Source organism: Arvicanthis niloticus, chromosome 2, assembly GCF_011762505.2.
Source record: "Arvicanthis niloticus isolate mArvNil1 chromosome 2, mArvNil1.pat.X, whole genome shotgun sequence".
In the NCBI taxonomy this organism is placed as follows: domain Eukaryota; kingdom Metazoa; phylum Chordata; class Mammalia; order Rodentia; family Muridae; genus Arvicanthis; species Arvicanthis niloticus.
The window spans coordinates 147,901,473-147,916,924 of NC_047659.1; the positions used below are offsets into that span (position 1 = coordinate 147,901,473).

At 45.7% G+C, this 15,452-nt stretch overlaps 1 protein-coding gene across 4 annotated transcripts in view; it reads left to right on the forward strand.

Moving 5' to 3' along the window:
* The window catches only part of Myt1 (myelin transcription factor 1), a 71,027-nt gene that overhangs the window by 23,560 nt on the left and 32,015 nt on the right, over positions 1-15,452 (forward strand). For all 4 annotated transcript variants that reach the window (XM_076930470.1, XM_034494555.2, XM_076930469.1 and 1 more), the window contains exons 4-12: positions 348-378; positions 4,061-4,123; positions 4,887-5,134; positions 6,314-7,210; positions 9,467-9,601; positions 10,066-10,156; positions 11,196-11,309; positions 13,196-13,410; positions 14,799-14,923. In XM_076930470.1, the coding sequence (XP_076786585.1) occupies positions 348-378; positions 4,061-4,123; positions 4,887-5,134; positions 6,314-7,210; positions 9,467-9,601; positions 10,066-10,156; positions 11,196-11,309; positions 13,196-13,410; positions 14,799-14,923 (1,919 nt within the window). The remainder of the gene's footprint in view (positions 1-347; positions 379-4,060; positions 4,124-4,886; positions 5,135-6,313; positions 7,211-9,466; positions 9,602-10,065; positions 10,157-11,195; positions 11,310-13,195; positions 13,411-14,798; positions 14,924-15,452) is intronic.

The following is a 15,452-nucleotide window of genomic DNA, read 5'->3' on the forward strand; positions in this document are numbered from 1 at the left end:
AGCTGACATCAGTCTGCAATTACAGAGAGATAATACCCTGAGCTTGAGGGTAGAGACACTATCAGGTCTTCTCTGAAAATCTGGTGTGTGTGTGTGTGTGTGTGTGTGTGTGTGTGTGTGTGTGTGCATGCACACTTGGTGTAGGGATCCCAGACCAAGCACTTTGTTAAGGGGGCAGCTTTCTCTATTAACCTCAGGGGAAGTTCTTATAGGTCAGCAAAGGGTGGGCATCTTGTCCTTGTGAAGGTGTCAGTTGTTTTATTAGGTTTATACTTTTAGGGAAACATTCATCTGAAAGCCTATGTCCTATGTATGTATATTTCTGTTTTTCTCTTTATCTTACCCAGGACCCCCAGAGACCACAGGTGCAGACCTCAGGTAAGAACGTATTCCTATTGCATCAGCATTGTTCACCATCTTTTTGCCCATAATGTAATTTTTATAAAAGTTCCATAACCCTTGTTTTCTCTGAGGTAGCAGTTTTTCTTTGTGACATATCTTGCTGTCTCTATCCAACTGTGCTCTTTCTTAGCTCCCAGTTGGCCCTACCATAGGTCACCCTCGCACTATTCTTCTCTAGCATCTGGACTGTCACCATGGCCCTCAAAACCACAACAGGTTGCTTTTGGTTATTTTTGCATATAATGATATTCACTTATGTGTCTACATGTTTGCTTTCCACCATGCCACGTGGGGATGATCTATAGTATGCATGGCTCTCACTCACTGGCTGAGAACACACAGGCTATGGTGGGAGCATTTTTATTTCTTGAGACAGAGTTTCACTGTGTTTTCCTGGATGGCCTAGAGCTTGTTATAATAGACCATGATGGCTCCAAACTCCCAGAAATCTTCCTATCTCTGCTTCTCAAGTGCTGTGATTAAATGTGTGTGACACCATCTATTGACATGGGATCATTTATGTGTCACTAGCACATGTTCTTTACCTCTCCAAGGTTCTGTTTATCAGGACAGTATAGCTCTAATTTGAGAAGCAGGCAAGAACTCTATTTGGATGGGGCTCACACTGTGGGGTGCCAGAATAGAGACTGTGACTCACAAAGGGCTTGTTGTTATGGTTTGGGAGAAGAATATTATGTATGTGTAAATCTTGATATTAGATAAACTCATTTGAATGTGGCCCTGTTTGTGAGACTCTTCATAGATGATGGGTTTATGCCCATTTGCCTCAAAATTCCTCAGCTTGCAGTGCCCTTGGCCCTGGGCTCCCCCATAGCTTAGACAGAGCTCTTAAAATGACATTTGTTATCTGGGAGGCTGAAGAATGGTTGCTACAAAATTATCTGAGGAGATTGGATTGGAATAAGCAAGATTCAGTGAGGCCTCTTGGACGTCTATAAAATTTCCCATGCCCTGAATTTAACCCTAGCTCTTAATTTAACTCCTAGTTCCTTGAAGGAACTGATACACATTCCAGTTTGTATTTTGGTGGAATTCAACATCCATTACAGGCCCCCAGAGAAGTTTTGCTGAAGCAGAAGTTGGGGAGGGCCAGGATCAATATCTTAGAGACATATCAGTGAGCTGGCTAGGGTTGCCCTAAATGTACCCTTTTCTTAAATGTACACCTTTCTTCATCTGGGGTCCTTCCTCTTTGATCGATAGCCAGCTCCCTTCCCAGAGGACAGGTGAGTCACGATTCCTATCACCCTCGTTGGGGAAGGGAGTCGGTCCCTTTAAAGGAGGAGTAGTTAGATCTTGGTGCTTTAATCTGGGATTTGGACTCTTCCCCAAAGTGGGTTCTTAGATGCCTGCAGCTTGTCTTTTGACCCTCAGAGCCTCCAAAATGCCTATTGAGAGGTGCTCATCAGCCATCCATCAGCTCTTTACCTGTTCCATCTGCTTGTGTCTCTGATCCTGGCTTCAGCTACATGACATCCAAGACCAAGGGACTCAAAGACTTTGCTTTTGAGTGCTGATAAGCACCCAAACATCCGTGTCTGCCTATGAACCCCTATAACCGCCCAAGAGCATGCGTGAACACCTATGACTGTATGAGCACACATGGCACCAAGTGTTAGAGGAAGGGTCACTTTGGGCTTTGGCTTTTCTCCTATTTTTATAGGAGACACAGAGGCCCGGAGGCCTTGTCAATCACTCACTTATGCCCAACTTTAACATTAATAGATGAGACTGCACATGAGTCTTCACTGTGCTCTAAGTACTCATATATGCTCATGAGAGTCTCACGTGTTCTTTTTGTTTTTTGAGACAGGGTTTCTCTTTGTAGCTCTTGCTGTCCTGGAACTCACTCTGTAGACCAGGCTGACCTTGAACTTGTAGAGATCCACCTGCCTCTGCCTCCCAAGTGCTGGGACTACAAGGATGCACCATACTCAGCTTCTCATGTGTTCTTATAAGTGGACATTGATGCTAGTTATACTAGGTGCTTTGTGTGCTCACAGATTACCCTGGGAGGCTCAAGACTGATGTCTGATCTCATTACAGTATCTGAAGCTCTGGCTGGATCTCATGTCACTCTGCTTGATGTTTCCTGTTTCTATGTCTAAGGAGTTTCCAGTTTCTGTTCAGATGGCCTTGGCAGCTTTATGTACTCGGGCCCAGAGCTGGGTGGGAAGGTACAGGCCCACCTGACTGGGGACCTTTTCTGTAATTTTCAGAGTTGGGTATCAAACTTACTTGGAACAAATGACATGGGGACAGTGCCAGTGCCCCACAGGCCTCCACAGCAGCTGTTGCCTAATTGCCTGATTAAGTGATTAGTTGACTAACTGGGACCTCAGCTTCAAATCCCAGTAACAAGGAACTATTTGTGAAAAGTCTCAAAGCTGGTTCTTGAGGGAGTGAAAGCAAACGTGAGCCCAGACTTTGCGATAGGCTGGCCAGGGTTAGGAATAATTTTCCGTCTGAAAAAGAAATCTGATACAATTCTGCTTTTGACTTCTGGAAACTATTAGGGGTATCTGAGCAAAGGTGGTGTGGCCCTTTCTTAGGTCCCAAAGAGCCATTCCCTACCTGACTCCCTTTACAGACTTTGAGAAGATGTGCCAAATTTTAGGAGAACTAATACTAATCCTAGATAAGAACTCTGGTCCACACTGGCAACTCTGTTAGAAATGGGGTCTTTGTCTCTACTTTCAGACAGGTTTGGTTCCTCTACAAGGGCTAAAATCTAATATGCTCTCTCACATGGCCTCACAGATCGTCTTGTTTGTCTACAGTACCATAAATTAGTGGCAGTTTCTTGTACCCACAGAACTCTGAACTGTGATGGACTCTTGCTTCTCATACCACATAGCTGCCCCTATAGCTGTTCTAACCTGAGTGTTCCTGTGAGCCTCTCGGCTGGGCCATGTGGTCAGTGTTAGTGCTTGTGTTTGGAAGTTTTCACTGGTTTGGTGGTGTTGATGGCTGAAGGTGAGGAACTTCTGAGGGTCTCACTTCCATCCTCTTGTACTTACCATCTTGGAACGGGCCAGGAGTTGACCTTCTCAGTACATCCAACCAGTTTATATCAGGCAGGATTGGAATCTCTTAGTGCATTGTCTCCACTGGCTTTCTTTCCTATGTGGAAGCAGAGACCAATACCAGGCTGTGGGTACTAGAACAGGGTCTCTCCTAAGAGCTGTAGTTTGGCTTGATCTACACAGACTCCTTCCTGATTGCAGCCCAAGTCCTACTTGGTAGAAAGGGAGGACAGGAGGCTGGAGCATCACAGTACCAGTGATGAACATGAAGAAATTCAATCTCTGTTCTCTGGACTTGGGTCAGACAAGCGATGAGACCCCTTTAGAGAAGGTGCTTGCATCCTAAGCCCCCTGAAAGCTGATGGAGTGTCTGCTGTGGAAAAATGAACCCATCCAGTAGATACCTTAAGCTTGTACAGATCTTTAATTACGCACACTCATAAAGTTGTAACTAGCTATTCACTTGCTTAAATGGGCTGAATTATTTCACTACTTTTTAGCAAACTGCCAGAGTCCATCTTAAGATGAGCCATTTAGAGACCCTCTTTTGCTCTTCAGGGTGAGATCCAGGTTCTGATACTTAAGGTGCTTTCTCCTGCTTTTTCCTCCAGTTGTCCTACCCCAGGATGTACTGGTTCAGGACATGTGCGGGGCAAGTACTCCAGACATCGAAGGTAAGAGGCCTGCCAATACTCCCAAAGACTCCCAGGAAGGAGGTTTGGGATTCTCTTCTCAGATATGTTTTCTTTTGTGGATTAAAACCTTTCTGTTCTGACTGTGACTGCTGAGGCCAAGCTGACCTAACCCTTCTAAGTCCTAGTGTCTTCCCACTGGTCTGTGTTCCTGTGGTACCTTTACCAAGGTGAGCCTGGCCATGAGTGTGAGACGAGGGGTGGTAGATTATTGGCGCCTTTGCTTTTCCAGAAGGACTATTTTGGGTCTTAGGTACATTTGTATGGCAGAGCTTAAACCTCATGCACATGAGAGCTATATGCAAGCTACAACTGTCAGCGTAGTCATTTCCCATGGTCAGTTAGGTTTTCCAGGGGACTGTAGTGTTACATTCTTGGGTGGGTATAGGTGTAGAGGTTTGAGGGAGGAGAAGAAAAGTGCCAGTAAGGGACAAAGTAGGCTGAGATAACCTTGGGGTACATGTGGGATGGTGGTTTGGTCTGAGAAATGGCTTAGAGAGTAACAATCTAAGCCAGTGGGGCCTGAATCCTCATTCCATATATTGGACTTGGCTCATTGTAATGCAATTTAAAACACAATCAGAAACTTTTAGATGTATGTAATCAGATGTAAAATTTAAATACATCAGCATTTGAAGCTTCCATCTGAGAATGGCTATAGAAGGAGAGACTCTGAGAATGACCTCCTTCCTGGGTGTTTCAGGGAGCTAGCCTGGCTTTTGGCACCATCCATCTTCCCTTTCAGCTTACAGAGTTGCCCTCTGGCCAAGAAGAGAAAACTGGAGGATGCTGAGACTGAGCACCTGGTATCCAAGAGGAAGTCACACCCTCTGAGGCTGGCTCTGGATGAGGGCTACCGCATGGACAGTGATGGCAGTGAGGATGCCGAAGTGAAGGACGCCTCTGTTTCAGATGAATCAGAAGGACCCCTGGAGGAGGCTGAGGCTGAGATGTCAGGACAGGAGGAGATTCATCACCCACAGACAGCTGAAGGTACTACATTGCTCTTTCTCCTTTGAATAAAGGCTGCTTAGTGTAGCCCTGGAGAATTGCAGCCTGTGAGGGGGATGGGGGAAACTCAGTTCAGTGCAGAAAGCTGTCTTGAGAACAAGGAATGTCTTGTCCTGACATGTGCAGCTTCCAGGAAAAGGGGTCTGCCGGAGGTGGAGGGGGGGTACTATAGTGTGTGTGTGAACACTCTGTGCAGGGTAGAGATGGGAAAGTGGATCTGGACATGCATCTTGCACTCCCATGCATTCTCAAAAGTTTGATTCTGAGGCAAGGCCCCATGTGTGTGAGAAATAGACAGATGATGCATGTTTACCTCTGTCTGTGGGAGGCTCTTAGACAGAGCCCATCCTTCCTGGCCCATGAGAGTTGACCAGGCTGGGTCTATTTTGTTCTCAGACACCAAGGGCAGGTACTGATAAATACCTCACTTAAGGATGAATCAGGATTCTGAAGGTGGGCTGCTCATAGAAGCCAAGAGAAGAAAGAAGGCATCTGAGAGTCCGCTGACTTCCCAACTTTCTGGGATCAGCTGACTTTAAATGGTTGAGATAGAGTTTTACCATATTTTTGAAGCAATCTATGTTGAGCCCTCACTGATTTCCTTCTTGGGACTCAAGTGAATGCATGGCCCATGGGATAAAGCAAGTTTGTGCTCCATGTAGAAAAGACCCACAACTCACCTGCATCTTGCCATATTATATGGTAGGGCTGGCTCTTACTGTTGCTAAGAACACTGGTTCATGAGTTCCACAGGACCAGCATGTAGTAAAGATCTGTTACTATGTTTAAAAGCTTTAAATTTATGTCCTTTCAAAATATAAGTGATTTTTAATTATAAAATGACTTTTCATCTGATTTTTTTTCTTTAAATTCCATTATATAAAATGCAGGTCTATCCGATTTGAGAAAATAAATGATGGAATAGGAATGAACTGAAAAATATCAACGTAATCTAGCTAAAATTGATTCCCCCATGGTTTTTAAATCCAGGCAGAAGGCTGACAGGATGGCTTATACTTCATTTCTATGTTTTCCTGGCTACAGGATTGAGGGTGGGCAAGTGGGGCTAGGTGAAGGGTTGGCTACTGTTGGCAGCAGAGACCTGCAAACATCCCCCCCACACACTCTTCAAGGCCCCATGGTGTTTCTTGTTTCGTGCAGGAAAAAGACTCATCAAGCCCCATTTTGGCTCCAACCCCACAAGCAGCCCGTCTGGCTTCTCCAAGAGCAGCTACAGTAGCTACCAGGGGATCATTGCAACTTCCCTCCTAAATCTGGGCCAAATTGCTGAAGAGACCCTTGTGAAGGAGGATTCAGTCTCAGTAGCTAAGTTGGGCCCCACTGTTGTTCATCAGCTCCAGGATGAGGCTGCAATGGGGGCCAACAGTGACGAGGGTGAAAAGGACCTATTTATACAGCCAGAAGATGTGGAGGAGGTCATCGAAGTCACCAGCGAGCGTTCCCAGGAGCCATGCCCCCAGTCTCTGAAGGATACGGTTAGTGAAGACTCAAGCAAACAGAAAGGGGTCCTAGATCATGAAGAAGAGGGAGAGGAGGAGGATGAGGAGGAAGAAGAGGAGGAAGAAGAAGAGGAGGGAGAGGAAGGAGAGGAAGAGGAGGAAGAGGAGGAGGAGGAAGAGGAGGAAGATGAAGAGGAAGAGGAGGAGGAGGAGGAGGACGAAGCAGTTCCAAATACCATCTTTGGGGAAGACACCTCCCATACCTCTGTCCAGAAGGCTTCTGCTGAGTTCCGAGGCCCAAAGCTATCCAGTCCTAAACCTGAGTACTCAGTCATCGTGGAGGTTCGTTCTGATGATGACAAGGATGAGGATTCACACTCCCAGAAGTCAGCAGTCACAGATGAATCAGAAATGTATGACATGATGACCCGTGGGAATCTGGGCCTTCTGGAGCAGGCCATTGCCCTGAAGGCTGAGCAGGTGCGAGCGGTCTGTGAGTCTGGCTGCCCACCTGCTGAGCAGGGCCACCTGGGCCCAGGAGAGCCAGGAAAAATGGCAAAGCCCCTGGATGTAGTGAGGAAGAGCTGCTACAGCAAAGGTAGGCTAAAGTGGCCTGCTCTGATCACCTCACCCACCCGTTATCCCATTAGCAGGACATCACCTCTACTGGGAGTACAGATGGAGACTGGGAAGAAACATACTTTATAGCTTATAACCCCATATAGACTGGATTGGGAGGAAAATTGAAAAGCATTTGAGGACAAATAACCTCAGAATTTGGGTCAAAAAATTGAGGACATGGACTCATACTGTTTCATGTATGGTGATCTGTAGAGACACATGGAGCTGAGATATGTGAGAAGGATCTAAGAAGGGGAGAGTAAGGAAGATGGGGGGTCGATAACCCAGTTACTATGCCATTTAGTCATAATCTTGTCACTCTGACCTAAATCTGTAGCAGTGATTGTCCAGTGACTGAGCTTGACATTTGATGACTTCAACCCTTGAAAACTGTTTTTTAAGGCCATATTTGATCATCCTCAGCACTTTCTCCATGGAGTGGTGACCTCTAAGCTGACTTGAGTCATCTCTCCCTTGCTCCTTTGGAGGTCACAACCTGTTGCTAGCTCTGCATTATCCTTGGATTTGTCACTAAAGTCTGGATTTATGGGCAGAATCACCCAGCTTCACTGAGTAGCTGATGTCTAGAAGAGGGTGGGCAGGCTGAGCTAGTGTAAGGATTGATAAAGGAAAGAGGCTGGAAACTGAAGTCAGATCTAAGGGTGAACTTTGAGCAAATGTTATGGCCATAGTTATAACATGGACACCAAATTTGTATGGCAGGCTGGCCATGTGCTGCTTGCAATTTGCTCTTCTCAAGTGTCTTCTTGCCTCAGAGCAGGTGCATGGAACTTCTTCCCATGAGAGTCATCCCCACAGTGAAAGAAGACCAGGCCTTAGATAGGCCGCCTTTGAGTTACCCTGGGTTTCCCTAGGCTTGATACCTCTACCCTAAGATCGAGGAGCTGTCCTGACTTCAGTTTCCTCTTTCTCTGTCCCAGGAAAACTTTGTTCTCTGGATCAAACTCTAGGCCCTTCTTCATCTTGGTTCCTTGAAGGGATAGATTAAGCTAGGGAGAAAGAAGTAAAGGAGAGAGTGAGAAAGAGAGAGAGAGAGAGAGAGAGAGAGAGAGAGAGAGAGAGAGAGAGACAAAGAGAGAGAACTGGTGTCAGGAACTGAGGAGGTAGGGAATATGTATGTGGGGAGAGCCCTGGGAGGTACATTTGGGTCATGGGAAGACATAAAGAAAATTATAGGAGTAAGAATTCAGCAGGAGTTTGGTGAGACATGAGGACACACTTTTTCAGACTACTCATGACTGTGAAGTAAGATCAGAGGACAGATTGATTGGGAACATATTTTCTCAGTGAAGTAGACATGGAGGGTGGCTCTTGAGGTGATACCCTTAAGGATAAGTCAGACTAAAGTAACCATTTGAAGGTGTGTAGGTTGAAGGTGAGACAGATTTACAATAGGTATAAGAGCTTGAGTTTGTCAGACTTTGGGTCCTTAGAAGAGATAAGGTTTTGATGGGACACTGAATGCCTGATATCACCAAGTCTAGGTATTTGAAGAACTTTCACCTTTGGATAAATGTCAGGGACCAGGTGCAATTCAGGGTTAGAAGTACAGGATACTAGATAGTACCTTTAGACTATGGGAACATACACATATTGACATGTGGAGGGACAGACAGCAAGACTTTTGGGGCTCAGGCAGGTATTTGGCACAGATTTGAGCATATCACTATTTGCCTGGATTGGTAGAAATCTGACTCCCTACACATTTGAACTTGGAGGGACTGAGCAGGCCTACTCCCGTCTGCTGGACTTCTGAGCTTGGCTCTGGCATGGCCTATCAAAATGAAGTTTCTCTGAGAGATCATAAGGACCCCCATTTTCTTCTGATCTCCACACTTAGTAGTCAACACATGCCTATAAAGGTGAAGTTGGCAACTGAAATTTGGAGTTTAGTTTTCTGCTTAGGTATTTATTAAGGATATAGATTTAAGTCATATAATCTGTGTCTTACTCATTTTATCAAGTCTCAAGGATACCTTTTCTCAGGGGTGTTGATACTTTACCTGAAAGGCTTCCCCAGTGCCTACACTCTAGCTACTGCCCACCCTGCTATATGGGGTGGAAGGGACATTCCTTGGGCTTTGGAGCAGCTTTTCTGGAGTTGCCTCACTGTCAGCTTCTTTCTTGGCTCAGTAAAAGTGGAGACAGGAGCTGTCCCTACCTCTCCCTTCCCAGTCTCCTGGCTTTGCATAATATGTCCTATGTGTTTTAGATCCTTCCAGGGTGGAGAAGCGTGAAATCAAGTGTCCGACACCTGGCTGTGATGGCACTGGCCATGTTACTGGGTTGTACCCTCATCACCGCAGCCTGTCTGGCTGTCCCCACAAGGATAGAATCCCTCCAGAGAGTGAGTAGCTTCATGTAGGGTTATCCCAAAGTTTAGAGTTTTGTGGTATAAGGCAGGGGACAGTCTTCTAAAGTGTCCACCTATAGATGCCAGCCTAAGTCAAATACAAACTGTGGGAGGGGATGTCTGTATTCACTGAGCTAGGCAGGTGGAGGCCTTGACACAGTTGCCCCTTTGTTTGAAAAGCTTAAGATTGGATGTCTGTTATTATTCTTAGGCTAGAAGCAGAAATTATGAAAATTAAGTTCAGAGCTGTGACTCAAAAAGAAGCAGCCTAGTTTCTTCTCTGGGAGGCAGGGTCCAAGTGGGAAGGACATGCTTGACTGAGTCATTAGGCTCAGAGCACCATGGCACTCTGCTGACACAGCTGCAGCCTTTATACAGGACTCCTGCACCTTCCTTGGGCTGTTCTCCATCATAGCAATACCTGCTCTCATTATTTGTTCTCTCTGGTTCTCTTACAGTCTTGGCTATGCATGAAAATGTACTGAAGTGCCCCACTCCTGGCTGCACAGGCCAAGGCCATGTGAACAGCAACCGCAATACTCACAGAAGGTAGTGAACTGAGCTGGGACATGGTGGGAAATTAGGGCTGGGCCTGAAGTATATGTCCCTGCCTGGACCTCAAGCCTTTATCTCAGTCAGGGTCTGGACAGATACATAGCTCCCTGCTTTGGCAGGTGGCAACTGAGGGCTGGCCGTTCTCTGCTGTTGCTGCAGGTACCCTGTGAACTGACGTGATCACATGAGAAACCTGATGCTGCTGTGATGAGATAAAGTAGAGACTGTGTTTTCAGAAACCCTCTGTATAGTAGCTCTTGCTCATGGGTAGAAGGAAAAACCTGGATGTGAACAGGAATTCCTAGAGTTACTTTGAGTGGGTGATGAGATCAGATGGACATGCGGATTCCAGGCTACTGTACAGATTTATTTGTTGGCTCATCTTATCCAAGAAGGGACCATACCCCACCAAGAGTGTTACAAGCTTGACAGGGTCTGTCTGGGCCCTAGTAGTTATATGCTTTGGAAAGAATACCTAAGCTTTAGAGGTTTAGAGTTGGAAAAGAGACTGGATTCCCGATCGATGTGCTGGCCCAGGAGCTGGTAGCTGAGCTCACAGTAGTTCCTGAGGAGGGCCAGTGTACTCCAGAGGCAGTACCCAAGTTGTGGTCTGAATGTAGCCTTTGGTTTTCCTGAGTTTTGCAATAGAACATGACCTAGACATGATAGAATCCAGCCCAGGCATTTGATAGGGGAGAGACAGAGGGAGAGGAGGGAGAAGAAGGCTGAGTGTGACAGCTATCCGTGTAGAAGAATCCTGTGTCCACAGCTTGCAGAGCTTTAGAGTATATTTCATTTCCTGTAAATTATCGCAAATAGAAATGGCCTGAGAAGTTTGTTCTCTGTGGTTGAGGACAGAGCTGGAGGAACAATCTGTCCTGTGGGAACGACAGGTGTGTTACTGACCCTGGGCTTTATACACCTAGATCTCTTGTGTCAGAATGGTGTTACTCCCAGGACCACATATTTGGCAACCTGGGACATACATACCTTGGAGAAAAGGCCCAGATGTCTCTCCTTTTCTTTCCTCTAGTTTATCCGGATGCCCCATTGCTGCTGCTGAAAAATTAGCCAAATCTCACGAGAAGCAGCAATTGCAGACAGGAGATCCTCCCAAAAATAACTCCAATTCAGATCGGATCCTCAGGTGGGTGAGATGAGAAATACTTTCTAAATGTCTGCAGGGACTTCAATGTTCTGGCTATGTGATATGTATATGCTTTTGGCACACAGACACATCTCTTACACTCAAAGCGCTTCATCCAAGGTGCAAACAGCTGCCTATCCTTAGCTACAGTGTGTTCTGCCCCTCTTTCTCCTAAGTCACCTGATACAGTCAGGAAAATTATTCAGACTTAGCGTGTGGAGATAGCAGACTGCACCAGTTGAGGTCTGCACTATACAGGGAGCACCTAGTTGTCCTTGTCTCACACATCAGGATGGATCCTATCCTGGGGCAGAGGAAAGGAGGGCTTATTCCTCTCAGTGCTGCCTCCTGTGGGTACTAAGCATCTGAGACAGCAGCAGGCCTAGGTACCTGTAGGGGTAGGCATGTCTGCATGCTCTTTATATATGTACAACCATATGGATAAGTTTACAAATGTGTTCTAATGCATGTGTGTGCATGCTATCATTGAGGAGCCTTCTGACAGAACAACCAGTACAGATTTGCCCACTACCTCTCTATATAGGTAACCTTGGAAAGTGAGTGTTATAAATAAGGCCAGAGGCTTAGGCACATGTCCAAGACACCCTTCCTGGATGGCTTGTCTTAAAAGACTTATTTGAGGTCAACTATAGTCCCCTTCTGGGGCTGAAGGTTCACTCAAGTCACTGACTGGGAGTGTAATGTCACTTTTGATCGTCACTCAGAGTATACACAGCTCTTCATTTCCCAGAGGGTATAGAACTCACAACTCCTTCTCCATGGTTCTTAGACTCCTGTTCCATATTTCTCTTCTCACATGCAGTGTGGGAGACAGGACCATGTACTCAGCAAAGCCAATCACTGGCTGACATGGCACGATTGCCTCCTTGTAGGACTCCTGATCATCACCTTCCTTCTTGGCTACTTTCCTTGGAAGTGCCATACCCTGGTCATTTCCTGGCCAACTCCAAAGGGACTCTCAGTAGGTGTGTTACCACAAAGCACAGCTTAGGGGTATAGGGCTTATTTTCCTATTCTGTAAAGCGCTTATGTTCCATTTGTGGACACCTTTGACTCTCTGGGTCCCAGGTAGCATAGTTGCCCGTCTTATTTGTTCTTTCCAGCTTCTTGTCAGTTGCTTGTTGATCCTTTCACCTCTGAATGACACCAATATAGAGGTCAAATTAAATGTCTCCTTGCTGCTATCAGATGGTCTTGCAGCTTCACCAGGAGTTGCTAGCTAGTCCAGCCTAGGACTTCATTCCGCCATAGGGCCCATCTTACCACTGCTGTTATGTGATCTTCACAGGACCTTGAGAGTGGTCTTACAGTACCAGCCTTCTGGTTCTCTCCTCAGCCACATTCAAGTTTCTCGGGTGTCCTCACCATCGTTTCCAAGAGCCACTGATCACCAAAGTCATTGCTTATTACAGAACAGAACAAGGAGAGCCGGGACATTTGCTGGAGCCCTCTTCTTTCTTCCATGTTCCCTCCACCTCCGAGCTTCCTGTTCAGAAGCTCACTGTGTAGCTGAGCTCTCGAGCTTGCTCTCTTACATTTAGGAGGAAGTTCAGGCTTTCTACTTTGGTATTACTACTAGCATAAAAACACATTATTTCATTCAGATTCTATCTTTTCCTCCTTATAGGCAATTTTATTTATACTGATTATGGGCCTATCCCAGGGTCCCTTAATTCTGGGAGGCAGAATTCTGACCAAACATTAGGGGCAGGGTTCTGTGTGTGTGTGTGTGTGTGTGTGTGTGTGTGTGTATCTCCCTGGGTTTTCCTTATCACCTGGATGCATGAAGTCTGAAGGGGGGAGAGGTAGCATGGGGTCTCTGAGTCCCAACCTCACAGACTCTGCATCTCTGTTTCATACCCCAGGCCTATGTGTTTTGTGAAGCAGCTTGAGGTTCCTCCTTATGGGAGCTACCGACCCAATGTGGCTCCCACTACACCCAGGGCCAACTTGGCCAAGGAGCTGGAGAAGTTCTCCAAAGTCACCTTTGACTACGCAAGTTTTGATGCTCAGGTTTTTGGCAAACGTATGCTTGCCCCAAAGATTCAGACCAGCGAAACCTCACCCAAAGCCTTCCAATGTAAGTTGGGGAGAATTGTTTAATGTCTCTCCTCTCACATTGCTCCTGAGAGAGACAGTGTGGGAGGGATTCTCTTGGGAGCAAGGAGGGACAGGGGGTCAGCCTGAGTTCTCTCTCTCTCTCTAGCTGCTCCAATGGACCACTTGTGGCATCCTTAGGGCCTGCATCTTACCCATGTTCACTTTAAGTCTTTATGTGTTTTCTAATTATTTGTGAAGAAAATCATGTGTCTGTTATGGGTGTATGTGTCCAGAGACTTAAGAATCACTTCACTGATATGGTCTGCCCTAGGGTGTCCACTTCTAGAATTATCTTTAAGGAGAGTCCGACAGGACAGGATGGTACCATGGCAGGAAGCTGCTTAGTTTCCTGGGGACCATCTTACTGGAAATGGTATTTTCTGTGACATTAGCAGCACATTTTAAGGGCAATTTTACTGACAAAAGTAATTCCTGGAAATGTTCAAGAATGCCTTTTCTTGCCATTTACTGCATTTCTTTGTGGTTAGCCTTGGAATGCATGCAAGATGGAAATGTGCCCAGTACACCAGGAGATCCAGAGATCCCCCAACTGATCTTGTCAGTAACACAGATGGCAAGGACAAGTTAGGACAACTTGTTAGGATTACAGTTCTAAGGGTCAGTAGCCTCTGGGTTGAGTTTTTCTGAACAGCAGCAGACTCTGCGGGTCACTCTCAAGCGTCTCCAAGCACATGCACTGCTTAGACGCTGTGCCGACATTGCTGGGAAAGGGCTCAAAATGCATTTTCAACTTGTCTAAATCTTTCTGGAAATAACAGAGGTTTCCTATTCCTAGTATCACTTCTGAGAATAATTTTAAAGCTGCAGCATAGTTACTAGAAAAAAATAACATTATACCTTTATTTATGATACTCTATTTCTGGTAGTGTTGCTTTATTAGGAAGCAATAATTATTGGGGACATAAAGTCAGTGAAAGCATAGTAACATCTTTTGGTAGGGCAAAATTTTCCAGATGTGTTTATCCCAAACACGTATCCTATTTACAGAATCACAGAATTAAAGTATTTGTTGATGAACACGTTCTTTTTTCCTGTTGTTTGAAGTTATCAAGTCTGTTAGAGTATATTTCTAGAGTTTTCTTATTTCTGCCCAGATTTCTGCACAAAAGGTCAGAAATGAGATGCCTTTTCAGTACTGGAGACCAGAGCAGTAGAAGGAGTGTGTGATCATGCGGGAGTGCTATACCTTGACCCCTAGCTCCCTCCCCATTTGTCTGCTGCTTCTGTCAAAGTCTATGTTAGTCTAGGCTGTCCCATCTTAGCATCCAACATTTCCCAAAGTCACCTCCTCCAGGTGCCGCCTCATCTTCCAGTGGTTTCATAAGAGTACTTTGTCTTCTTCTGTAGGCTTCGATTACTCTCATGACGCTGAGGCTGCACACATGGCTGCCACAGCCATTCTGAACCTCTCCACTCGGTGTTGGGAGATGCCAGAGAACCTCAGCACAAAGCCACAGGACCTCCCCAGCAAGGTAAGCATACCATCCTGAAACCCTTTGGGGAGAGAAGAATGGGTAGAGTTTATGCGGAGAAAATTACAGGAAAGCTATGGCTAGTGTCAAGAGCAACTGGAAATTAGTTGATGTTTATTTTATGTTTTATTTATGTGCACATGAGTGTGCCTGCATTGAGTCTATGTGCATCGTGTGTGTGCAGGTGCTCAGAGCCAGAGAGCATCAGATACCCTGGAACTGGAGTTATAGGCTGTAGTGAGATGCTTGGTGTAGGTGCTGGAAACTGAGCTGATCATGGTTCTCTGAAAGACTAACACATGCTTTTAACAGCTGAGACATCTCTCTAGCCCTTAACTAATTATATATATATATATATATATATATATTTATTATATATATTTACATTTGGCTATCTGGTAAGGCTCAGATAACCGAAAAGGGAAGGTGAGTAGTCATGAAAAGAGTTGTGCTGTGAAACTCAAGGTCAGGCTTATACCGTGTTTTCATATGCTTTTCTGGAAGTTAGTAGTGACTGACATGTCTTAGG